The sequence below is a fragment of the Rhineura floridana genome, chromosome 5 (assembly GCF_030035675.1).
Source record: "Rhineura floridana isolate rRhiFlo1 chromosome 5, rRhiFlo1.hap2, whole genome shotgun sequence".
NCBI lineage: Eukaryota > Metazoa > Chordata > Lepidosauria > Squamata > Rhineuridae > Rhineura > Rhineura floridana.
In genome coordinates this window covers 99,131,291-99,158,739 of record NC_084484.1, presented here as the reverse complement: position 1 = coordinate 99,158,739, position 27,449 = coordinate 99,131,291, and the positions used below count along the sequence as shown (strand labels likewise).

The window sequence follows — 27,449 nt, the reverse complement described above, 5'->3', positions numbered from 1 at the left end:
ATTATTTTCAATCTTTCTGCCAAGATCATTGTAAAAATTTTATAGTCATTATTCAATAGAGATATTGGCCGATAATTTTTTGTTTTAGTTAAATCTTGCTCCTCTTTAGGTATTAATGTTATATTAGCATTTTTCCAACTATCCGGTATCTTTCCCTCTTGCAGAATAAAATTCATTGTAGACTGTGAAGGTAGCAAGAGTTCTTCCTCCAAACATTTATAATACGTTGCAGATAACCCATCTGGTCCTGGCGCCTTTCCTAATTTAATTTTGTTTATAGCTTCAGATATCTCTCTTGACGTAATAGGGCCATTAATAGCTTGTCTCTGAAAATCTGTAATTTTAGGCAAATTCTGTTTAGATATATACTCTTCTATTTTTTCAGATGGAATTTCCTGACACTTGTACAATGTTGAATAATATTGATGGAAAATCTCTTTGATTTTTACATTATCTGTCAGCGTCTCATCTCCTTCTTGTATCTTTAAAATAATATTTTTTTGACGTTCTTTTCTTAATTTATATGCTAACCATTTCCCAGGTTTATTTGCAAATTCAAAAGTCCTTTGTTTAGCAAAATTTAGTTTCCTTTCAATTTCTCTAACTGTCAACATTGACACTTGTTTCTGTAACATTTTAATTTGATTTACAATAGAAACTTTAGTTGGATTCTTTTTCAATTCTTCCTCTTTTTGTTTTATTTCTTCCAAAATTAATTGCATTTTCTGTTGTTTCTTTTTTTTTAATTCAGAGTTACATTTAATAAAATATCCCCTCATAAATGCCTTACTTGTATCCCAAACGATATTTTCACTTGTTCCTTTATGTAAATTATGTTCAAAAAACTCTTTTAATTTCTTCTTACATTCTTGTACTACTTTGTCATTCTGAAGTAAAGATTCATTTAGTCTCCATCTAAATCCAAGATTTTTTTTTTTTAAAGTTAATATCACAGGATTGTGGTCCGAAAAAGTTTTTGGTAATATATCCATTTTAAAAATATCCTTCGCTAAAATTTTAGACATCCAAATCATATCAATCCTCGAGAATGTTTTGTGTCTTTCTGAAAAATAAGTAAATTCCTTTGCGTTATCATTTATATATCTCCAGGTATCCACCAATTCTAAATGTTCCATCAGTTCAAAGCAAATCTTCGGTAATTTACCCTGTGTCTCTTTGATATTTTTTTCAGAAAGCCTATCAATTTTTGGTGAGATTACCCCATTCCAATCACCCATGACGCACCAATGATCATATGAAAACTCTGACAATTTTTCCATAAGTCCTGTGTAAAACCTTGTTTTATCTTCATTGGGAGCATAAATACCCACTATCAAAATGTTTGTACCCTGTAAAGTAATTTCAACCCCCACAAATCTACCACTATCATCCAGTAATACCAATTTAGGAAGCAATTGTGGGTTAATGTAAAGAACAACTCCATTTTTTTTTTTTGGTCCAGCTGAAATAAATTCTTCACCCAAATTTTTACAAATCAAATATTTGGAATCTTTCTTCTTAATATGAGTTTCTTGTAAACAAATTATATCCAATTTTAATTTTTTCAAATAATGAAACACTTTCTTTCTCTTCTGCGCCGTGTTGGCTCCATTTATATTCCAAGTTAGATATTTGTAATCCATCTTTAAGCGTGTATTTTAAAATGTGCCTGATGCTCCTTTTAATCCATCATCTTCCTTCCCCTCCTCTGCATATCCTTGTTGACTTTGTTTCCCAGGAATTATATCCATATCTTTGAGTTTATCTTCTTCCATATCTTTTGAAGCTTTTCTCAAGAAGTCCCTTGCTTTTTGAACAGTATTCAATCTATATTTCTGTTGTCTGAATGTAAAGATCACTCCTTCTGGAACATCCCATCTAAATTGAATTTTGCATTGCTTAAGTTTTTCTGTAAGGAAAGCATATTCTTTTCTCTTACGTAGAAGTCTAATAGGAATTTCTTTCATCACCAGTATTTCCTTACCATCAATTTTAAAGGTATTTTTAAAGTGTTGCTATAATACCATATCTCTGGTCGACTTCTTTATAAAATGAACAAGCACATCTCTTGGAATTTTTTTCATTGTTGCATATCTGGAATTAATTCTATAAACTTTGTCTATTTCAAATTCCATCCGATCTTCATTCAAATCCAGAAATTTTACTAAAGCATTAACAATTTTATCTCTGATGTCTTCACCTATTTCCTCAGGGATTGCACGGAATCTCAAACAATGCTCTTTATTTCTCATTTCAGTCACAGCCAAATAGTCCAAGTTTTTTTCTAATTCCAGATTTAATATATCTGTTCTATTCTCCAAGATTTGTACCTTTTCTTTAGTATTTTTTGCATCCTCCTTTATTTGCCCAATTGTCCCTTTAATCTCATCCACTTGTGTTTTAATATAGTCTTTTATATCTATCAATTCAGTTTTCATTTCCTGTTTTATAGCATTAATCCCTTCCATTATTTTTTGAAACATATCTGGGGGTATAGCCCCTTCCTGTGGGTCAATAGAACCTCTTCGCTCCTGGGCCCTAGTTGCTTTTTTAGTTGTCATTTTCAAAAGAAGCCTTTAATTTCTGATATTAACCACTGTTCCAAAACCTAGAGGCAGTCTATTTCTTTTTTTTTTTCCTCCACCAACAAAAGAGTTAATATTCCAGGCCTGTTATTATAGTCCAGCCAGCACATCACAGTTCTTATCTACGTCCAAGAATGCAAAACAATCCTGGTTCCCAGTACAGCCAACACCAAGCGATTAGTAACATATACGAACAGCAGAATCGTCCAAAAAAAATAGTCCAAGGAGAAAAATAGTCCAAAATATATTTCCATCAAATAATAATTACCTCTCATCCGTTTTTAAACTTTAAAGCTCCAAATTCAGGCCAGCTTTTTGTCGTAAAAAAAATATATAAGTTGTTTACATTTTCTTTCTTCCTTAATTATATTTAAAAGAGAAAAAGTATGACTCACCCAGGTTTCTCAGTTGCTGATTCGTAAACAAATCCCTTTTATTGTAGTAATTTAAGCCAAATGATAAGATTTAGACAGAAGTAGGCTCGCTGGTTAAGGACTTTTTTTTAGAAGGAAAAAAAACGCTTCGCTTTATCCCAGTACAGCTTGCATGGAAGTCCTGACTCCGTCTTCAGCCGATCGGCATGCCTTCTTATCTCAGGAATTTCCTGATCAATTCCAGCCGCCGACAGCTCAACGAAGTCTTGTGGAAAATCTGATCGGTTCTCCTATACCTTGGAGAACATTTAAGCCAGTCAAAGTTTCCTAATTGCCACAAATAATCCTAAACATTTCTTGAGCTTGTTCCTTCTGTATGAACAAAAGGAGAGTGGTAAATGCTATAACAGATTATATGTTTTGGTGTTACATTAAGATACCAAAGCCTTTTCATGCGACAGTGGCCACATCTATATTTAGAAACATTCTATGTTACACAGTTTTGCATATGTAGAAATGGTTGCTCTAGTCTTAATGATGATTGTGAGGTGACTGATTTCTTGCCCTAACAGTCATTAGAGCATCCTCATTCCCATAGTGATGGTATAATGTTATACTGTTGAAAAATTGTAGTAAGGATATTTTTCATGTATGCTTAGTGTGAAGTGGGCTAAAGCTGAACAGTAATATTGCACCTGTTGAGGAATGGATGCCAATTCAGGTGTTTATGGAATAAAAATCTGTATAGATTTGGGCTGCTAGAAGTGCTTAAACCTCATCTACACAATGACTCACAGCATTGCTATTATCTTTAAAAAGAAAAGAAAAGTGCCACTAGAAATCACTTTTATTGTCCAAGAGTATCAAACTTCTGTTACACTTACAGTGCAGTCCTATAGGACTTAGTTCCAGGTGAGTGTGTATAGGGTTTTAGCCTTAGTGTCCTTTTGGTGCATTTCATGAAATGGCTATTACCCTATGGAACTCTTTGCATGTAGGCACTGCACATATAGTGGGACTGATCAGATCTGTTATTGAAACATCTGGAGAAAGGAAATGTTGGTGTCAAATCTTGTAAGCAGAAAGGAGTGTGTGTAACATTATATATCTGTATCTGCCTTTCTAATAAAACCAGTCAGTGCACACACATGCTTTCACATATATATGCATTATACAGATGTAGGCCCTAGATGAAAACTGCTGCATACTGAAAAATTGCTTCCCTTTTTCGTATGTTTGACATGAAGATAAAGCTCTGCAGAATTAAGAAAGGTATACTAAACTCTTGTGCTGTCCTTTCTAGGAGGAGAGACTTCAGCATGCAAACCTTCATCTGTTCGGCTTGCACCGTCATTTTCATTCCATGCTGCTGGCCTTCAGATGGCTGGACAGATGTCCCATTCACATCAGCAATACAGCGATCGTCGGCAGCAAAACTTAAATGACCAACAAGTTTCTGCCTTATCATATGCTGACCAGATTCAACAGCCTCTCACCAACCAGGTATGCAATATAGGAAAAAATATTTAAGCTGAGATAGTGCTCACACATATTAGTCTGGAATTCCAGACCCTCTTTTATTAATAGCGTCTCCTACTCAAATCACTCCCGCTTGACTCTGTTTCATTGCAAAGTTACAGCTAGGCATTTGGACACACAAGTTCTATGGTAACATATGTTTCCAGTCTAAAAGTAAGAGCTGGAAAATGTCTTTAATCAAATCTCACCTCAGCCATTAACTCACTAGGAGTTTGCATAATGTTACTGATAGTTTAACTATTTCTGTTAACTTGGAACTTTGTTTTCATTCTTTGTTAAGGGAGAAGCCTGGTTAGCCTTAATCATATAGAGTGTCACTAACAATGTAACACTCATGGTTTAGACTGGTAGGAGCAAGTCACTCTCAAGGAAGGGATGGGAGGAAAGGAGCAAATATTACATATATTGTACATGATTGTTTAGCCATAGTCATGTAACTGCAAATACAGGCATACCCCGCTTAAAGTCGCTTCACTTAAAGTCACCTTGCTATAAAGTACAGTAGAGCCCTGCTTTACGGCGTTCGGCTTTAAGGCGTTCCGCTGATGTGGCGGCTTTCATTTTCAATTTTAAAGGTTTTTTTTCTCTTTTGCACCGTTTTCGCATCATTTTCGCACGACGCAGCCCATTATAGTGAATGGGGTTCTGCTTTATGGCGGGGGTCCGGAATGGAACCCGCCGTATAAGCGGGGCCCGCCTGTACATGCTCCATACTCCACCATACCCCCACTTTAACGTATGCGCTTCACAATAACGGACACTTAATGGCATGACGCCGCTGCCATCTAGTGGCGATTGCAGTGCAGTACATGCATAGATAATTGCTTCACTTTAAGTACATTTTCACTTTACATACACGCTCCGGTCCCATTGCATATGTTAAAGCGGGGTATGCCTGTACTACATTTTTACCAGCCTTGAGTGGCCTTAGACAAGCCACAAGCCTGTGCAATATAGGGATAATTATATTGATGTGGGGCAAGGTGGGTGGGAGAAAGACACCAAGAAGTAGTAAGCAATATATGCTTTTCTTCCTATATTCAAGAAGAAGTACATGTTAGCTTTTTAAAATTTTACATGGGATGAAAACTCCAGCCTTGACTTGCATTCCCTGAGTAGCTAATATCTTCTAGCATGGTATTTTTGCACAGTGTAGTCTCCAAAATATGTCATAGCAACTTTTAATATTTTTCCTGAGGAGCTACTTAATAAATCAGAGAAGTCTACTTCAAAATTTACCCTGCCACTTCCTTTGTGGTTCATCTCTCCATTCCACAAGGTGATCATTGCATCTGCATCCCTCATTTGTGTACCTAAAGCCAAATATTTGCTAAACTAGCTTATCTACAACTGCAAATAACACTTCTTTCAACATCTAGACACCTCAGATAAGATACTTTCAATCCCTTTATTGTACTGTATTAGACAGCTTAAAATATTTGAAAATGTACCTCTTCGAACATCAATCAGCTGGCAAGTGATGCAGTCATGCAGCCTGGCACAAGGGCTCCACTGGCAAGACCATATTTGAGATACATCCTAATTCTATGCTTGCTGATACCTTCTTGTTCATCTGTTGAAAATCAAGTCTAACATACATGGTTCTGAAGTTACGTCAACATTCTAAAACTAATTATTTTCGAATGGTAATCAATTCTTACACACCTTTTATGTTACATAAATTTCACAACTGCTATCTCAGTAGATGAAATCCAATTATGTCCACCCACTTGTGCAAGATGACTTCTGATTTATCCCATCCAGCCCACGTCTGCTCAAACTCTGCTATGGAGAATCCCCCAACCCTTTGGAGCAGATTTGGGGAGTTTGGGGAGGGGTAGAAGGAGGACTGAGAAGCCTCAACTGGACATCTGCTGATGCTGTGTTGGATCTTACCTAGTAATTCTGTCTATTACCATTTCTTTATTCTCTGTTCCTGTGGCCTTCACACCCTGCCCATACACTTCTTGGGGCATCTGGCTGGCCACTGTTGGAATGGGATTATAGACTAGATAGAATTTTAGGGTGGTATTCAACTAAACTATCCCATCATATTTTGGAGGGCTTCTGTTGTGTAGCCTTCCTAAGAAGGCCTTATGTACTGCTTTTGTTTTTAACTTTTTATATATTTTTAGATCTTTTATTTATTTTAATTTTTAGTAACAATAAGTTGCTTTCAGTGTGCCTATGTTTGAAAAGTAACTAACAAATTTAATTAATTAATAAATCAATTTAATAAATATGTCGGTGCAAGGGTTACTGCTAGTGTAATTCCCTCTCTCCTCCCCCCATGCATGCACTGCAGAGATCTTCTCCAGAGGGTTGGGGGAATGCCTAGAAGATATTTAGGGCATGTGCAGGAGGAAGGGGGAAAATTCTATTGTGCAAGTAGAATTCCTTGTGCTGATGGAACTACTTAAGTGGTGCTGTGTTGAATACAATCCTTTGTCTGATCCAGCAGGGCTTGTCTTTATCTTCTTTTCATCAATCAATCAATCAGTTAAACTATATGTACTCTGCTATTCATAAAAAAATTCCAAATCGGTTTACAACACACAATGAAACCATGTAAAACATTAAAAGAAGAAATAATTGACTGACTATAGCAGAAAGATACCTTCTCCATTGCCTGCATAAGCCTGGTGGCATAGAAAGGTTATCAGCAGGTGTTTAAAAGTGAAAATAGAAAGCGCCTTCTGAATATCTATTGGAAGTGCATGCCATAGGACTGGGCTGATGGCACAAAATGGTACTATTTAATACAGTGTCCCGATACCCATCCAACTAAGTCAGTCCAAGAGGATACCATAGTCAATGGTATCAAAAGCCACTGAGAAATAAAGCAGAAGTAACAGGGTAACATTCCCCTTTTATCTCACAAAATAAAGATAATCCATCAGGTTGACCAGGCTGATTCAGTTCTGAAACAGGGTCTGTTCTCTTAAATCTTCATGATAAAATTCTTAACAGATATTCCTTCTTTTGAATCTTCAATAAGTGTCAAATGTTTATAGCATATTTAAAAACCTAAGAGAAGCCTTGCTGAATCAAGCCAAGCATCCATCTAGGCTAACTGAATGGTTCTGGTAGGCTTCTGTATGCCTGCAAACACACAGAAAGACATTAGCCCTCTTCCAGTGTTTTCCTACCATTCCCTCAACTGGTTTTCTGAGGAACACCCTCTTTGAACCTGCACATTCTATTTGACTATCATGGCTAATATCCGTCAATAGACCTGTCCTCCATGAATCCGCCCATTTAAAGCCTACTTAGCACATTGTAATTGCCTCATACTGTGGCAGCATAAAATGAGTGTTCACACTGTGACAGCAGTAGAAATTGAATGTACTGCTAATCAATGAATTCACTGAGCTCTGCAATCTCCCTGTCTTTTAATATTTTTGTTTGTCCAACATCCACTAGACCATCAACTGCAACTCTTTATCAGCATTGCTACCTTATGTTTTTAAAGGAGTGTTGCTACTCTTATATTCCAGCTCCATGGGGATACTTTAAATATGATTATGACTGAAAAACGTTTGAGTTGATTGTTCAGGAGTCATTTGGTTTTCAGGCTGCTTAGTGAGCAAAACTATGAAGGCATATCTGTCTTTCATTTCTTGGTGAAGAAGTGCTAGTCACAAGGAATACTGTTAAAACCATTTGACAGCTTGTTATACAGGCTTCAGGCTCCATCTGCTGGCCAGATAATATCCACTGTGATCAGATTCAGGGCTGTTGCCAGTAATATTTATTTTGCTCTGATACAGGATTAAAAAACTTCAGGGATTCACTTAAAATTTCCAGATCTTTCATAATTACTGTTGTTGTTTTTTTAAAAAAAGAGAAGCCTGGAGGAGCAATCGGATTTTCAGTAGTTTCCAGTTTCCAGAATCTAGGTAGAATTATTTTATAATTAAATTATGATTGTTTGCATACAGAGCAGTTTAACCATCAGTATCTTTGAGGTATTATTGTGCACCAAGATTTAGGATGGCACCAGTAATTTAGATCTTGATTCTTGACCAGAAAGACTATAGAATCAATTATCATTGCTCCATATTTGCAAATGTTGTTTTTGTTATGTGCCTTCAAGTCGCTTACGACTTATGGCCACTCTATGAATCAGTGACCTCCAATAGCATCTTTTATAAACCACCCTGTTCAGATCTTGTAAGTTCAGGTCTGTGGCTTCCTTTATGGAATCAATCCATCTCTTGTTTGGCCTTCCTCTTTTTCTATTCCCTTCTGTTTTTCCCAGCATTATGGTCTTTTCTAGTGAATCATGACTACTCATTATGTGTCCAAAGTATGATAACCTCAGTTTCATCATTTTAGCTTCTAGTCATTTTGGGTGGAAGTGTCATAGACCTTGGGTCTAAATTCTGATTTGATGAAATTTGCCTTGGAGGCCAAAACATAATTCTGAGATAAATCTTTAATTGTACCACTGGGATTACATACCAGTGTCAAATGGTGGGATGGAAAGAGGTAATCTGCTTCCTTAACAATATTTTGGGAAGAATATTTTCAGACACAGTGAGGGGTCTAATTCAGTAGTTGAAAAGGTAAAGATGTAATTTAGCTCCTATGGGTTTTATACCGGTCTCAGCTTCAAAAACGTTGTTGGAGTATCCTGAGGGTTCCCATGGTGGCCCTAAGGAACTTATGTTGGAAAGTTACTTCATTGATAGGCTCCATTCTCAGTACAGTACAAAGCTTGAGGATAAAACTCACTTTAATTTCAGTTTGATAGTCTGAACATGATTGAGCCAGGTTCCAGAGCCAGAAAAAAAATAATGGCTAGATAAGTGAATTTGTTTCCTTGCTCAGTGTTATGTGAATGAACTGTGGACTTGTTTTGTCATAGTTTATTGTCAGTATAAGGTTGTGAGCAGCTTGTGCAAGCTGTTTTTTGCATGGCTAAGGAGCAGCATATTATCAACACAAAGCTTCAAATATTTTTGTACCGTCTATGGGGGCGCGCGCGAGGGAGAATTTTTTCTGTCCTTCAAATGTCATAAAGAAATAGCAAAATTTCAGTCAGGTGTCTCTTTTAGCCCATTGCCTGCACTTCCTCCCTCTGTCAGTTATCGTGTCTCCTGTTCCCCCAGTACCTTAGCTTATCTTTATTTGTATCTATATCTGTGTATCTGCCTGTCATCTCCTAAACCCTTTTCCTCTCTGCTTTTTGATCCTTAATCTACATGCCTCATCCTGCTTCTGCCCCACCCTTTCTGCAAAGCATTTCTATTTGTCCCTAACTTTTCTCATTCAAATTGAGTTTTCACTTTCCTGCCAGAAGGTGCGCTGTTTGTCTGCATTCCACAGTTTTACCTCTGCTTGTCTTTATGCTAAGCAGTCCACATTTTGTGAATATCCCATGACATCACAAGTTAGTCAGTGGTTGGTATACATGAAGAAAGGCGGGCAGCAACCAATTTTTATTTATCTGCCTGCTTTTCTCTCTTCTATTTATATCGGCATATATAAATATAAAACTATTAAAATGTGAGTGGAAAAAATTGACCTTGGGCATTCAAAAGCATTTTGAATTCAGTATTTTGGAACATCTTCCATTTGTGCCATTTATGCCAGGTATGGACAGGTGCATATGTTTGATAAGGTTGGGGATGGCGAGTGATACCATATGAGCAATAGCTAGAGATTACAGTTATTATTTTGCATTCTGTTTGTGATGGGTATCCATATACATTATCTTCTGAACAGTTCGACACTCCTTCAAATACATGGCCAATTCATGTTCACAAATCTTCAAATAACAAAATCAAGAATTCTAAACATATTTTGAACCTTTCAAAAGACCAGGATACAGAAATACATACTATTGTAAATTCTATACACATACTCATGTGTAAATTCTATTCGTGAACTAGAAAGTCCAGTTAAAAATCAGCAAGAAGACCCAAGCAATATTTTCACCTTTTTGTCTAAGGCAGTAGTATATTGAGTAGCTATTAATATTGAAGCAGGTCTTACAGTTAGGCTGAAGTGCAACTGAAATAGAAGCGTGGAGGTGATACAATGTTGTAGTTCTTGTTAACCTGAGTAGCCAAGTGAAGTAATTATCATTAGGGACTAAAAGCACAAGATCAGCCTCTTGTTGCGGTTTGTCAATGTGTCTGGTAAAGAAACAGTTTTATTTGCTTGTTGCAAGATCCAAAATGCAATGTGCTTAATTGTTTGAGAAGAATATTGGAGAATCTTTTTTAAAAAACCATAGATATATTGTTTCAACTCACCACGTCTGAACATTATACTGTTCGAGTGCTCCCTGCTTGCCATGCCACCATTGCTGCTCTGCTCACAGAAAAATATCAGTAAGGTTAAGCTGAACCTTACACTCTTAATGTATGCTAATTTTAACTTTTTTAGTGTTTGTTTAAATTGGGGAGGAGAGTGTTCACCATGCTGCCTACCATCTGAGATGGTACAGCCCAGGAAATAGTTTACCTCTGGATCTTCTGGATAGAAAAACTGACCCATATTTTGAGAACATCTTAGTTTCAGTATCTTGTATGGCATTCTTTAAGAAATAACAAACCCTGGCTTCCTAGTTAAGATAAATTGTGAGAAACAAAACGTACTGGCCATGGTTTAGTGTGAGTCACAGGCCTGCATACTCACCCTCTTCTTTTTGAAACTGGTTCAACAATCCAGTTTCAAAAACCACAATTTGAAGTTGGCTTGTTTGAAATCAGTCATAGTTAGTATGGACCACAGCATGTCAAACCCAAAAACGCAACAAACAGCAGTTCTGATAAAGTAGAAGCAAAAATTCCCGAACTTCTCCTAATCATATGGAGACGGGAGGGAGGAGTATCAACTCCAAGGCTCACTTTGGCTCATTTCTGCTCATATGTATTGTGCTAAAACATGGTTTAGTAGTGTGATGTGTGATTGGAGCCACTATTAATATAGGGTTAAAAATCTACAAATCCCATTGGGAATAATCCAGCTATCTCAGCGATTGTGGTAATTTTATCTTTGAATGAAGAAATGTGATACTAGTGTTACTGATAATATTATATCATTTTAAACATTTGCCATTTTTAAAGCCCATTCTATTATTTTGAGGAGAATAGAATAGTGTAATCCATACATTAATTTAGGTAATGTGTTCATTTCCATCTGCTTGCGGTAATATTTGTTTCTGCCCTTTTGCAGAGGCGGATGCCCCAAACGTTCCGTGATCCAGCAATTGCTCCTCTGAGGAAACTGTCTGTGGATTTGATCAAAACATACAAACATATTAATGAGGTAAAATATACATAATTCATCCAGTTGTGTTTTATTTGCTCACAAATTATTTATTATGAGTAGTACTTCAAAATGTTTTGTGTTTTCTGTGCATGATATGGTTACTGACATTAAGATGCTAATTGTTATGAAGTATTATGCTACTAAAGTGGTGGGTTCCTGTTTGCATGAAAGATTACTAGCAAAAGAGAAAAAAACTATTTTTCCTAGGTTGTATTGCCACATTCTGTTTGGGTGTCACCCAAAAATATGACCATCAATGGTGTCCACCAACCTGTCAAATGGACTTCTGCTTATGCAACATAACTTCTCCTTCCTTTTCTTCCCCCTGCAATACCTTGTTCACCTCCAAAATCTGCTCTAGAAGGTTGGGAGACCTCCAGAACTAATTTTGGGAATGCATAGGGAGGAAGAGAAGAAGGGGAAGATTTCACTTGCATAGCATTGGGTATCACCCATTGTTGTCATCAAAGAAATACATGCTGCTTGAATAGCATTTTGAGAAGTGTAAATTGCTGCCAGTGAGGGAGGTTTCCCTACCTTCCCTTGAGCAGGAGGAGAACAGAAAAATCTCTCTTGCAGGCAGCCGTGTTCAGACAGTCAGAACCAGTAATATTTGTATGGTAGAGCCAGTGTGGTGTAGTGGTTAGAGTGTTGGACTACGACCTGGGAGACCAGGGTTCGAATCTCCACACAGCCATGAAGCTCACTGGGTGACCTTGGGCCAGTCACTGCCTCTCAGCCTCAGAGTAAGGCAGTGGTAAACCATCTATGAATACCGCTTACCATGAAAACCCTATTCATAGGGTCACCATAAGTCAGGATCGACTTGAAGGCAGTCCATTCCATTTAAAAGCTTTCTGGCATCTTCTGACTATAAGCAATGCTTTCTCTGTCTGCTTACCTACTATTATTCTGCTAATGGGGCTTTAACTCAATAAATAAATAAATAATTTAATGCGTTTAATGTTACAATTTTAAATCTCTTTGTTTACTGTTTATTTATTGTGATATTTTGTATTTTTGTATTTTTAATCTTTTGTACACCGCCCAGAGAGCTACTCGCTATGGGCGGTTTAAAAATGAAACAAATAAATAAATAAACTCACTGACACACAATGACAATGTAATAGCTTAACCTCCACTAAATGCCTTCTTCAAGTTATCTGCCTAATAAAAGGAAAGAGCAGCAACTACAGATGTTGCACAGAACAGAGCAATTGCTAAAGCTAATGGAGTAGACTGAGGTCTTGCTCCAGTTCCCTGCACCCATAGAATCATACAGTTGGAAGGTATCTGAGAGGTCATCTAGTCCAACTCCTGCCATTGCAGAATGTCCACTGCTACAGCTTCCTTATAGGTGGCCACCCACCTCCTATTTCAGAAGCTCTAATGAAGAAGAATCTGCCACTTTCTGAGGCAGTTTGTTCTACTCTTGCACAACTAGTATTATCAGGTAGTTCTTTCTAATGTTTAGTTGACATCTCCTATTGTATAATTTGAGACCTGTGGTTCAGGTTCTACCCATTGGACCAATAAAAAAAACAAATTTGTTCTATCATCTGTGACCACCTTTCAAGTATTTGAAGATGGCTATCATATCACTTCTTGATTGTCTTTTCTCTAAGCTATTTGAAGATGGCTATCGTATCACTTCTTGATTGTCTTTTCTCTAAGCTAAACATACTCATCTCCTTAAGTCTTCCCTCCTAGGCCTTGGCCTCTACCTCCCTCACCACCTTTATCACCCGGCTAAACTGTGGTGCTCCAAACTCCATAGTAACATGATGGTAGCATGCATGCACACACATTTGTATGTCTGAATCTTTGGGTTCTCTAAATATGCAGCAACCTTCTCTTTCTGTTTTGGTGGCATTGTTTTTGCTTCCAAAGTGATTGGCACAGGGCTCACTAGTTCGGTATTAGAGGGAGTGATGTGTATGCTGTTAGTACCATTACTTTCCCATAGGAGACAATTTCCCCCCTTTTATTTGTGTGGGTCTTTTTATTGGTGAATAAAGCAGTGTCTTAAAACCACAAAACAATGATGGGAAAATAGTAACACAGTATCAATCTACATTGTAATGGTTGTGATTCAAATTGGCTATAATGCTATGTTTCGTAATCTCAGGTTTACTATGCAAAAAAGAAACGGCGACACCAACAGGGCCAAGGTGATGATTCTAGTCACAAAAAGGAGCGAAAGGTTTACAACGATGGATATGATGATGATAACTATGACTATATTGTGAAAAATGGGGAAAAGTGGATGGATCGTTATGAAATTGACTCTTTAATAGGCAAAGGTTCATTTGGACAGGTAAGCAACCCAAGCTCATCATTCAGATATGGCAACTTCTAGCCACTGTCTGCACAAGCTTGCTTGCTTGTTTGCTTGCTTGCTTGCTTGCTTGCTTATTTATTTATTTATCCCTCCCTCCCTCCCTCCCTCCCTCCCTCCCTCCCTCCATCCCTCCACCCATCCCTCCCGCCCTTCCTCCCAGCAGGAGCCCAGGGTGCCATTTAAATATAATCTGGGCTAACAGTGGGGAAAAATTCTTTCAGTTTTATGAGGCCGATCCAGCAATTGCTGTGCCCTGTCCTAAGTTAAACTGTGTGGGATCATTTGGTTCATTGCTCAAACTGCATGCTTTGAAAGAATATTTTATTTAGATACTGATTTTTATGTTTGAGATCTTAATGTGTATATGTGAGATCATATGTATTTAGTGTGCCTTTTTTATTCTACAGGTTGTAAAGGCTTACGACCGTGTGGAACAAGAATGGGTGGCTATTAAAATTATAAAGAACAAGAAGGCTTTCCTAAATCAAGCACAGATTGAAGTGCGACTTCTTGAGCTTATGAACAAACATGACACAGAAATGAAATATTATATAGGTACTACCAAAGAACCTTATACTTAATCTTTAGCACAATGATGAAGCATTGTATTTTCAATTTCTTTTTAAGGTAGTTAGGTTAATCTTTTCATTATGAACAAATCAGTTGATCTTTGCTAATGTGCACTTTCTACCTGATTTTGCGGGGCGGGGAACTGTTTAAAGAGGCCTCACAATCTTTCCTGTAATTTCTTGGAGTCATGGTCCAAGTCTGTGTTTGCTACACATGGAGAATCTGTCTATAACAGCTTTCCCTAATCTGGTGTCAGCTTCGGGGCTGGGAGGTGGGCTGTAAATAATCAGCCGGCAGTTAGCTGGGCTGTAAATCTGCCAAGGCCAGCAGATAACAGGAGCCGGCTGGAGAAAGGAATGCTTCTAACAACTGTACCAGTAGTAGTGTCCGAAAACGTCATCAAGGTGGGGAAGCTGGGTTCAGGAAGCCAAGGGTTCAGTCCGAAAGGTCTGGAGTCTGCAAACTATGTTTCATGTGGAGGTCATGCCTGACGTAGTCAGCAGTCTGCTGCAGTCACAAACTGCCTTTTAAAACCCACTTCCTAGGCAGGTGCAGGTGATTAGTCTCCCAACTTCTCAGAGCCGCATGTTCTTAAATGGCTTGACCTCCTGCTCCGTTGCTGCGCTACTCGTTGGCGTCTTCGCTCTGCAGGGGGGAAGGGAGCCTCCTGTTCATCCCCTGAATCTGCTTGAAAGGCTTCAGCTGAGATCTGGACATTCTCCAGCGGGGGAAGAGTTTGAGTTGTGTCCTCAGGGATTCTGCTTGTTCCTTTTTCTGGGTCCGGTGCCTCTTCCTCTTCCTCTGAGGAGTCCTCCGAAGGGGCCATGACATCTGGTACTCTCCAAATGTTTTGGGCTACAACTTCCAGCACAGTCCAAAACATCTGGAGGGGATTAGGTTGGATAAGGTTGATCTGTAAATTCCAAATGGCCCTAATTGCCTCCAATAAGTGAAATTCATTCCGAGATAGTACATTTCACATGACTGTAGTTGCCTTGTTCACAGCATCACCTCAATTAATTGCAGGCAGATTGCAGAAGATATCCAAGGGTGATGCCAGATCTTCCCCATTAATACTCCAAGAGTGAAACGTTTGACAGCTATATGATCTGTAGCTGTTTAAACAATTGTCCATATGTGTTGTTTGCCCATTTTAGCTTAGTAATCTATATTTTGGAGACTGCTTGATGTTAGTAGCCAAAGCCTGTCTTTGTCCAAATTCAGACACATTTACTGTTGCTTTGCTAACCGAATTGGCTGGCAGCTGAAGCTTCTCACTAATCAAAGCCAAAAAGGACAGTGTTGCTTGTGTATCTGGAAACAAAATCAAAACACCTACAAGTGAATTTATGTAGCACTTTCTCAGCAACCTTTGCCCTAAATGCCCATCTGTGTTCGATGGAACAGTTGCTAAAATAGGCTCAGTAAACACAATATTGAATTTTAATGAGTGAGTTGTTAGCTAAGTCCATCTCCCCTCTGGAATGGAAGTTGTTTGTAAGATTTAGGTTTTTTAAGGAAGAACTAATGGCCTGGAGAAAAGGTTCTGCCATTGGAATCTCTCATATAATTTTTTTAATCTGCTCTTCAGGGTGGCATACATGGGTTTCTTCCTGGTTTAGCTTCTCAGTTATCTTGTGAGATAGGTATGGGTAATAGATAATGGCTGGCCCCAGCTCACTGACATCACCTTCATGGTCAATATTCTCTTTTTGGAAAAGGTGCTTGAGTAGATGGTTGTCATATAAGTCCAGGCATTCCTTAATTAAATGAATCTATATAATTAGTTTTAATCTGGCTTCTGACCTGGTTTTGAAGCTAAAACTGTCTTAATTGCCCTGATGTATGATCTATGCCAGGAGAAGGAAGGGGAGTACAGCCCTGTTGATTTGTCTAGACTTCTTCAGTGGCTTTCAGTACCATTTATTATGATATCCTGGAGCAACTGTTTGAAATGGGAGTTGGTGACACCACTCTTCAATAGTTCTGTTCCTCCCATACTAATCATTTCCCAGAGGACATAACTATAGAAGTACTCTAACCAGCTATATATACTCTATAAGTACAAAGAAGCTTTTTGTGGAGTATATATTTTGAAATATTTCAGTAATTCAAACTCCTTGTGAACGTAAAGAAGCTTTTTCTATGTCCTTGGGAAAGGTGTATCTGAAACACAATGAACTCCTGTTATCTTTGATTAAAGATTTTACACATCTCAACACCATTTTTATGACCTTATCTCAAACCGCTGAGAAAGGTTATTTTGTGATTTGGAGTAAAATATTTATCAGTATGCAGATGGCATCCAGCTCTTCAGCTCCTCCTTTTTATCAAATTAGCAGCCTCATACCTGGTATTACTCAGGATTCTAAGAAACCAAAAAATCAGTGCAGTTCTGAAAACGGTGATCAAAGTCAGTGCAAATTTGAAAGGTTCAGTCTGCCATCTTGAGTCAAAATTGTATCCAAACAGATGAAAATCTGTTCCTTTATCTTGGGAACCATCATGCAGAATTTGATTATGATATCTTAAGAGGTGTCCAAATGCATAGTGAACAAACAGTTTTCCAAAATACACAGTAGATACAGGTGAGCCAGTGGATATTCAGAACAGGTTTTGGATTCAGGTGCATGAGGGCTAATAGATTTGAAACACCATCCATATGCAGCAATACTCTTGGTTGTTAGGAGGATTAACAAGAAGGGGGAGCTTGGTCTATTCTGGATGGGTTGACTCTGTTCTAAACATCAGGTCCACAGTTTGGATTTTATTGGATTTGGCTCTGTGATGATGAGCAGATGTCATTGATAGCACAAAATATATTTAACTACCTTGGCTAATACACCAGATTGTTCGTGGAACAAGCAGTCCCTAATTTATACTTTATTGTTGTGCAGGGTGCTTAGCCTGGTACAGAAACTTAACTGAAAAGCACTGCATCTAGGTAAAAAGCTGTATCAGTAAATACACTTGTCTCCCCTATGAGCTGTGATATGGCTAGATTTTTTTTAAAAGTCAATAAAAAGTAATCCATTTAATACTGATTACATTGACAACATGAGTTGGAAAATGAAGCTAGTACCTGCTACCTTACTGATGTCCATTTTCCTTTGTTCTGTTCCTATATGGAATTAAGGACCTTTTAAGCAGTGAGAAATGTTGGCTTTACTAAATGAGTAGATGTAATGGAAAGCAAGAAACTGATAGAAGGCCAAAGAACTACAGTTTTACCAGTAGGTTCAGTAGCCATTTTTTAAGCAACCAGAGACTGAGACAACTCTCCATAAGCAGCACATGAACAACTGGTACAAATCACAAGTATCAAGTCATATATGGGATATCAATGAACTCAGCTAGGCTGGATAGGGCTGCAATGTTATTAGAGGAAAAATGGCAGAGATTTAGGAGGATGGCCTTCTGTCAATGAGTTATATTCTACACTGCCTTTCTGCTTGCACAACAAACTTCTGCTTGCACATTTAAACTCGCCCTCCTTTCCTCTTCCCTGTAGCCCCCTTCACACCCTCAAAATCTGCTACAGAGGGTTGGGGGACCCCACAGAGAGGAGAGGAAGGGGAAACCCCATTGTGTGAGCGGAATTCTGCTTGCACAGCATTGGATATAACCCTCTGTGTGCCACTAATACAGAGATTAAGGTGACTGAAAATGCAGACCAAATGTTATGCAATGCTCTTCATACATAAGCTAATTTAGCAAATGTTCATGGTAGTAAACGGAGTGATTGCTAAAAGCTGACAGATCAAATAAACATTGCTCAATAAAAACAGCACAAAAGCAAGACTTTCTGTAATCTTGGGCTCTTTCAATGAGAGAGATGGCTTACTGGCACATTGACCACATGACTAGCTTAGTCTTATTTGCTGCCCTAAGACTAGGCACTAGTACTGAAAATGGCAACAGTGGTTCAGCATGTGATAGTCTTTTTTATTTTCTTTTTCATTTGCTATGGATCTTGTGAAGAACTTAAAAGTACTAAAAATATCTGGACCAGCATACAGTAGATGAAACAGTTCACCAGAATATCAGGAAGCACTAAGGCAGGGCAGTCTGTACTGTATATAACCACTTTCTTTTCAGGCTTATTATGTTTAAATGTTTTTATAAACCTGAAAATGAAAAAAGTAGCTAGTTTATTTTCTAAACGTCTAGATACTCTAAGAAGGTTCCAGTACTTTTGTTCTTTAAAAAAAAAAAAAAAAACAACCCTCTCTCCAGTGTACATGTTCAACATTTCAGTATTCTACAAAAAAACAAAAACATTCACTTGCCTGTTTTCACCTTCAACAAGTCAAGTCTGCTTATACTTGCTAGTGAAAAGTGGCTTTCTTTCACTTTCCTCTGATCACATGGATGTGTGTAGTTCTGATTATTCAGTTGATTAAAGTATGGTACTTTGGCCAAATTGACACATACCCATCCAGGCAAAGCTTCCACAATAGGAAGCTTAAAACAAATTGAGCCAGATTTTGTGAATGCTTTAGAAAAGTTAGCTCTCTTTGACTTGTTTTTGATACTGTTACCAACAGGATAATTGAATAATACGTATTTAACTAGAAATGAGCAATGTAGAATGCCCAATTAATGTTTTAAAGCATAAATATGTATGGAAATAAATTACATCAGAACCTGACAATTTAGTATTTGTTTATTTTCACTTTTAAGTATACATCTGTAATAAATTATTTTTTTCTTTTAGTGCATTTGAAGCGTCATTTTATGTTTCGAAACCATCTTTGTCTAGTTTTTGAGATGCTCTCCTACAACCTTTATGACCTGCTGCGGAACACAAACTTCAGAGGGGTTTCACTGAACTTGACGCGAAAGTTTGCACAACAGATGTGCACTGCACTGCTTTTTCTTGCAACTCCTGAACTTAGCATCATTCACTGTGACCTAAAGCCTGAGAATATCTTGCTCTGTAACCCCAAACGAAGTGCTATCAAGATAGTTGATTTTGGCAGTTCTTGCCAACTTGGGCAGAGGGTGAGTATTCATTAAGCATATTGACATTTGATGCAGGGCAATTTGAAAAGCAAAATAAATTCAGGGTATTTCAATAAACCCTCTCTTTTCGTTTGTGGAAATCTGCATTGTCCAACAAATAAACCAACTCTTAAATCCACAATTTGTATGGAAAAGGGATTTAAACAAGTACTTCAGCAGATACAAAAGGACTGTCAGTGCTTGTTTCTCCATGTGTTTTCCTAAGCAAACCTTAGGAATGTGGAGGACGTGTTCACTTAGCTTGGAATTCCATGGAAAAGAATTACTGTTTTTATCATAAACCATTATACCTGCAGTCTAGTACTTAGTTAAGTCTCTGTTACATCATGGCCAATGTGTTAATACTTTGATTTTCTGAAAAGATTAATTGATACATCTACATGGCAGTCAAAACAATAGGATGGCTTGCATATCAAAGAAGTTCAATTTTTGCAGGGAAGAAGGGGTTATATGAAGTATTGACTTTTTAAAAAAAGTAGCATGGAACTACCTTTTTAAAGTTGTAATTGTAACATAAAATAAGATGTTCAGTTTCAGAGTGCAATAGCAAAATAATCTTAAGATTTTCACTAAAACAAAATATTTTTGAATGTTTGTCCTGTTACTCTCTCCACTATTATGTGGATCACATTTAGAGTTCTCTTCTGTTTTTAAATAGTTATCAAGCTTTCTAACAAATTCTCCACTTATGGAAATTTTTGGCTGTAAATGATTTTATATCTAAACTAGGAATGGACTTTGTTATCTAATAGCATTTTTTTAAAATATAGATATACCAGTATATCCAGAGTCGCTTTTATCGATCACCAGAGGTGCTATTGGGAATGCCTTATGATCTTGCAATTGACATGTGGTCCCTTGGTTGTATCTTAGTAGAAATGCACACTGGAGAACCCCTCTTCAGTGGTGCAAATGAGGTATGTAATTCACAAATGTAATTATAGTCTTATTTTTTTGGTGTTGTAAAGCACGTATGCTTAGCATTATCTGGAATTGGGGCAATAAATGATTGTGCAAATTAATCTTTTATTTTGCTTTTTTATCTCAACTGTTTAGAATGGAGGGGCTAAATTTCTTTCCACCCCTTCTATCTTTAAACATCTCTCCCCCACTTAATTGATTTCTTCTCCATTTTAAACAGGTGGATCAGATGAATAAAATAGTGGAAGTTTTAGGTATAGCACCTGCTCACATTCTTGACCAAGCACCAAAAGCAAGAAAGTTCTTTGAGAAGTTGCCAGATGGCACTTGGAACTTAAAGAAGACCAAAGATGGGAAAAGGGTAAGTAGGTATTTTGAACCTTAGACCTATATTCATGTGTTTATCGCTCCCACTGATTTAAATGGGAACTATTTCTAAATAAGAGAACTTAACTTTAGACACTGGCTGTATTATCACATAATGCTGAATCATGGTTTGTTTTAATTATAGTTTGTTCAACAAATCACAAGCCTTCTCACAGGTGAGCAAGCAAACCAGCAGCTTGGCTTGTTTTCCAGCTGCGTTCACATCATGTCTCTTGTAGCTTGCCGAGCATCTGGGGTAAGGTGGCCAAACAAACCATGATTAAGCAAGACTGTTGGGCTCAGACTTAACACCAAACCATCATTATAGCAAGCAATGGTTTGCAAGCCAGAAACAAACCATAGCTTCACATTGTGACTTTAGCCAGAAAATAAACTGTGGTTAGTCTTCTGGGCTGGGTTCAGAAGTCCAAATAAACCACCCTTTGACTAAACAAGCCATAATTTAGCATTATGTGCAAATCAGGTCATTATATCATAAATAAAATATCTGGTAATTGAATCTTTAAGTTCACCAATAAAAGTAAGATAAAAATCTTCAATATTAGAAAATTGTCAACAATATTTTGAGAACTGATAATGTAAGGAATTTCTAATTTCTCAACAGGAGTACAAACCACCTGGAACCCGTAAACTTCACAATATACTTGGAGTTGAAACAGGAGGGCCAGGGGGGCGTCGTGCTGGGGAATCGGGTCATACTGTGGCTGACTACTTGAAGTTCAAAGACCTCATCTTAAGGATGCTTGACTATGATCCGAAAACTCGAATTCAACCTTATTATGCCCTGCAGCACAGTTTCTTTAAGAAAACTGCAGATGAAGGTACAAACACAAGCAACAGTGTATCTACTAGTCCTGCTATGGAGCAGTCGCAGTCTTCAGGAACCACTTCTAGCACATCTTCAAGTTCAGGTACGTTCTGATTGTCAGATTATTATTTTAAGGAAAAAACACTAAAAAGAATATCCAATTTTAATCATACTCAGAGTAGACCGATTGAAATAAATTGACTTAAGTAACTTTGACTTAGATGGATAATTTTATGCTTCTGTGAGAATATTTACTGCCTGGATAAAAATGTACTTATTTCTATAATCTTGTCTGCCTCTCCCAAAAACTTTCAGTCATTTTCATACTTTACCTTTCCTTGACAATAAAAAAGGTAAAGTGTCCCCACACTTATAGTGCGAGTCGTTTCCGACTCTTAGGGTGACGTCTTGCGACTTTTCAAGGCAGATGGTATATATGGGGTGGGTTTGCCAGTTCCTTCCCCGGGCTTTCTTTACCCCCCAGCGTATGCCGGGTACTCATTTTACCGACCACAGATGGATGGAAGGCTGAGTGGACCTTGACCTCTTTTACCGGAGATTTGACTTCCTCCTTCCGCTGGAATCGAACTCCAGCCATGAGCAGAGCTTCGGCTGCATTACCACCACTTACCACTCTGCCATGGAGGATCTTCCTTGACAATAGCAGCCTCTTAATGTGCCACATATCAAAAAAACTATTTGTAGATGGAGCCTTGGTTTCCTGGCTCAGTGTGGACTGCATGTTAATATTTCCCATACATTTTTTTTTGCTTACATTTAAAAGGTGGCTCTTCTGGGACAAGTAATAGTGGAAGGGCACGGTCAGATCCTACACATCAGCATCGACATAGTGGTGGACACTTCACTGCTGCTGTGCAAGCTATGGACTGTGAAACACACAGTCCACAGGTAAGACTCTTGAAAGGAAGTCTCTTTTCAGTCTCCTAATTTCAGAGAATTGAAATGACCAAATGGTCAAATTCAGACATTACAGACATGTCATAGTTTGTTGGGCTATACATCAAGCTGGCAGTTCTCTCCCTCTACTTTCACTTGTCCTTGATCTGAATTCCTTTGCATTCTCTGGTCAGTTAAGCTATGAAAAATAGTGGCATACCTATGCCGCTATGTGAACTGATGGCAGCATGGAGATTTGAACTAGAGTCTCCTATATTCAAATCCAGTACTCTTTGCATGTTATCATATGGGTCAGTTCTCTCTCTTCTCTGATCCTTAATGTGGCAACATGCTTCCTGAAGTGAGCTATCCAGATTATAGCACAGTAAACTTCCAAATGAGGTTTTGCAAATGCCAAATCAGCAATCAAGTTCTTAGATTTGCTATTTGTTTTAATGTACAGCAATGTTCTTGATTACATCTGCAACTTGTTCCATTATTTATTTGTTTTGAAAACTAAATTATTGCCAAGACTGGTAATACTTCCTTCGATAAGGTCAATAATGTGTCAACTACCATTTGAGGCACCCTATAACACCTAGGAATGTGTGAATGGCGGATGTACATATTGTTAAATGCAGAGCAAGGAAACTATTGATCAGTGCAGTACATATGAAAGCAAAGTGTATCACTTAAATTTTTTACTCACTAGTCTGAAGATCTCACTATCCTTTCTACGTGTATGGCATATAATTGTCAATCACATTAAGATATCTTTTTATTTATTTATTTGATTTGTATCCCACCCTTCCTCCCAACAGGAGCCCAGGGCGGCAAACAAAAGCACTAAAAACATTAAAACATCATAAAAACAAACTTTAAAACACATTAAAACAAAACATCTTCAAAAACGTTACTTAAAAAAAGCTATCAAAACATCTAACGTTATATGTTTGAGTTAGGATCTGTGGAATATTTTTATTAATGTCAACTGACAGTGTTTCTTCTCCATCTCCCATTATATTTGCATAAATAAAAATTATTTTAAAAAGTGTATCACTTTTAAAAATTCATGTTTACTGTTATATTTTTTCTTGAAAAAATAAGCAAGATATCAAATAAGCTTTAATATGTTATTATAGTTTATTTTCACGTTTAGCCCTCCATCTGTTTATAAAGCTAGTCTTGGTATATTAAACTTGAAGGGTATGACATAAATGGCAATTTATTTATTTTTTAATGATAGGTTCGTCAGCAGTTTCCTCCTCCTCTCGGTTGGACAGGCACTGAAGCTCCTACGCAAGTCACAGTTGAAACCCATCCAGTTCAAGAAACCTCCTTCCATGTAACCCCTCAGCAGCAGAATGCATTACACCATCATCATGGAAACACCTCTCACCATCATCACCACCACCACCACCACCACCATCATGGACAGCAGGCCTTGGGTAGCAGGACCAGGCCAAGGGTCTACAATTCTCCAACAAACAGCTCCTCTACCCAGGATTCTATGGAAGTGGGTCATAGTCACCACTCCATGACATCCCTGTCTTCCTCAACTACTTCTTCCTCTACATCTTCCTCCTCAACTGGTAATCAAGGCAATCAAGCCTATCAGAACCGCCCAGTGGCTGCTAATTCATTGGACTTTGGACAAAATGGAGCTATGGACGTCAATTTAACAGTCTATTCTAATCCACGCCAAGAAACTGGCATAGCAGGACATCCAACATACCAATTTTCTGCTAATACAGGTCCTGCTCATTACATGACTGAAGGACACCTTGCAATGAGGCAAGGAATTGATAGAGAAGAGTCTCCCATGACAGGAGTTTGTGTTCAGCAAAGTCCTGTGGCTAGCTCGTGACTAAACTGAAACAAATTTGTTTCTTGTGTGTTTTTATAGAAGTGGTGTTTTTCCAAAAAAAGTGCAAAGCTGCTTGAATCAGAAGGAGATAGACTTAACTGAACCGCTACAGAAGGGCAAAGCTGACTATTTTTTAAAACTTGAACAGATTGCAAAGGGACAGTGAAGTTCTTAGAGCCATGATACCTATCCTAGATAGCTTTGAGGTGATGTCACACCTTGCTGCCCCTATTTTAATTATCACAATGAAGTCATAGATTCCCTCCTCTCTCTCATTCAACAGGAGTAAATGTTCAAATGTTGGTCTTAATTGCAATCAACTTTTTAAAAGCACTGCCCAGGATCATATAAATGGGCTTTTTTGGGGGGGCGGGGTCTTGTTTTTTTAATGGAGGTGGTGGAAGAGAGTAATATGCGTTTTAATTTCCCAAACACACGAGAGCATGAAAAGGCAGTACTGTAAGGTAGAGGGACCTTCAGATTGCAAAGTATAGTCTTCAGCTGTAAAAAGGGACGGTTGTAATGGTGTTCATGAGGCACACTGAGCATTCTAAGTGGCGGTCATCAGGACTCTCCTTATCTGAACCTACTGAGAATCAAAGCAGCAATTATAATGGGATTCTGTGTGTCTCATATTTTGAGACCATAATCAGCTAGTATTGAAATATGGCTGGTCTTGTAACTAAGGTGCACTGAGAAGCAATCAACAGGTTGGTTTTGGCCAGTCCAGGGGAAAGTCTAAGTGGTGGTCTTTGGGACAACCTTTGGCCTTATGGATTTGGACTCTAAGTTAAAAGAGCCTACTGTTTCAGATGCAATCACTTTTGGACATGCTTTTGCAGACAGTCCTTAATGCTGAAAACACAGAATGGGTAATTCAAGAGGCCTTTCTTTTAAAATAGACTTTTGTGACCCACTTATTGTAAGGTATTGCAAGGTCACTTTGCGTGTGTCATAAAGCTGACTTCCTTATTGGTTGAAGGTCACAGGAATAGTGGTTTGCTTTTGATGGAAATAGCTACGACTGTGTTCCTCCCTGCTTTTTACGTTTTTGTTTTGTTTTGCTTTTTCTGGGCACGTGGTTTCTCCACCATTACTTCTGCACAAAGATGTCTTCTGTTCATCCTGAACATTTTTAAAAATGCAGAATTTTATGTGACTGCTTTTTTGCCTCACAATTATGCTGTGAATTTTACAAAAAAAATTATTTTCTTTTTTGATAATTTATTGTACCAAAGCTGTTTTTATAGCACATAGATGTCTGTAACCAATAATGTAGCAGTTCTGCACTTTGACACAAGGTGTAACTAGACCATTTTTAAATGTCAGTTGAAAATTATGGCTGTACTATTGCTTAAACAAAACTGGAACTGTTGTTGAATTCATAGCCAATACATCTACAGCAAACTGTGTACTGAACATGATAGATTTGACATCTAATTCAAGACTATTATAACATATGTTACATTATAAATGTGTTCAGGCTTCTGAAAGTAAAAGGGACTCTAGATCCAGAAGCTATGAAACCAGCAGTTGATTCTTATATTCCTTATTAGCATAAATGTAAACTTGAAGGCAAGACCTTGATTGCATGAACAGGTCCAAACACTAGTATGAGTAAAGCAAAAAGCTCACGTGAGACCTGAGGTTAACAGGTTGTACTTAAAAGGTGCCTCATTTTTGGGTTCTACTGCCTTAATATAACAGTCAGCTTGGCAGTTGCTAAATTTCTGGACCCATATAAAGATATTAAAATTATGGACAAAAACACAGTGAATAAAATTGAGGGATTGGGGTAATTAAATGATTGTCTTTCCTTAACACTGTTTGCCCTGTGTGTGTTAACAAAAGCAGTAATCTACCTCTGCCAGTAAACAGGTTAAAAAAAGGTCATTCAGCAGAAAACCAAGTACTTCATACTGGTCAGTTTCATATGACCAAGTAGGTCAGGTCTTCTGAACAAAAGGTGTTTTTTTAAAAAAACAAAAACAAGCAAAAAAAAATAGTCCTCACAATGGCAGCAGAAAGGCTGAATACAGTGCGTGTGAAAGAATGCTTTGGGAATTAATCCATTTTTGTAAATCAACTTTTTTTATCAAGGGATCTATTTTTCTTTTGTACTGAAATGTCAAGCCTGTGAATTAAAGTACTTTTGAACTTACCTAGTTCAGAAACATTTGGTGAGTGAAAGGCTGTCATCTTAGAGATGGAACACTGAGCTTAGCAATACAAAAAGGAATCCAGTACTTACTGCTGTCCAGGAATATAAGGGTAAAAAATATGGGTAACTTTTTTTTTCTGTGCTGGTTGCCACACCTTAGCAAGCACCAAAAATTAATACTGTTTTTAAATCTACATAATGAAAAAACCATAAACTCCAATGCTTCTGCATACTCTGTTATGTTACAGTCCAGTTTTGTGTGCTTTACTACACAGTTTGGTTACAGGACTTCTGTGCATTGTAAACATAAACAGCATGGAAAAGGTTAAATACCTGTGTTCAGATTGTAAGATCTAGTCCGGACTTGCTGTGTATATTGTAACGTTAAATGAAAAGACAAGCCCTTTGTATTATAGTCATGCAGTCTTATGTATGATAAACAGTTGAATAATTTGTCCTCAGACTCTTTACTGTGCTTTAAAAAATAATTTAAGAGAGAAATGTAAACATAGTAAAATCTTCCTATGCAATTAACTTACATTAAGGCCTGGTCTGCTAGGTATGATTATAATCAACATGTCATTAGATACATTTGACACAGATTTTTAAAGATTACACAAGTAAAACTTAGAGGCATAATACATTAATTTGAGTTTTTAATTGAAATATCAAGGTACTTTTGAAATACCC

General features: G+C 37.6%; 1 protein-coding gene across 5 annotated transcripts in view; it reads left to right on the top strand.

Moving 5' to 3' along the window:
• Window positions 1–27,214, top strand: part of DYRK1A (dual specificity tyrosine phosphorylation regulated kinase 1A) — a 186,331-nt gene extending 159,117 nt beyond the window's left edge. For all 5 annotated transcript variants that reach the window (XM_061627673.1, XM_061627676.1, XM_061627674.1 and 2 more), the window contains 10 exons: window positions 4,263–4,462; window positions 11,687–11,779; window positions 13,911–14,099; window positions 14,531–14,678; window positions 19,411–19,697; window positions 20,489–20,635; window positions 20,860–21,000; window positions 21,631–21,937; window positions 22,619–22,743; window positions 23,978–27,214. In XM_061627673.1, coding sequence (XP_061483657.1) covers window positions 4,263–4,462; window positions 11,687–11,779; window positions 13,911–14,099; window positions 14,531–14,678; window positions 19,411–19,697; window positions 20,489–20,635; window positions 20,860–21,000; window positions 21,631–21,937; window positions 22,619–22,743; window positions 23,978–24,598 — 2,258 coding nt within the window. In that variant the 3' untranslated portion in view covers window positions 24,599–27,214. The remainder of the gene's footprint in view (window positions 1–4,262; window positions 4,463–11,686; window positions 11,780–13,910; window positions 14,100–14,530; window positions 14,679–19,410; window positions 19,698–20,488; window positions 20,636–20,859; window positions 21,001–21,630; window positions 21,938–22,618; window positions 22,744–23,977) is intronic.
• The last annotated feature ends 235 nt before the right edge of the window (window positions 27,215–27,449 follow it).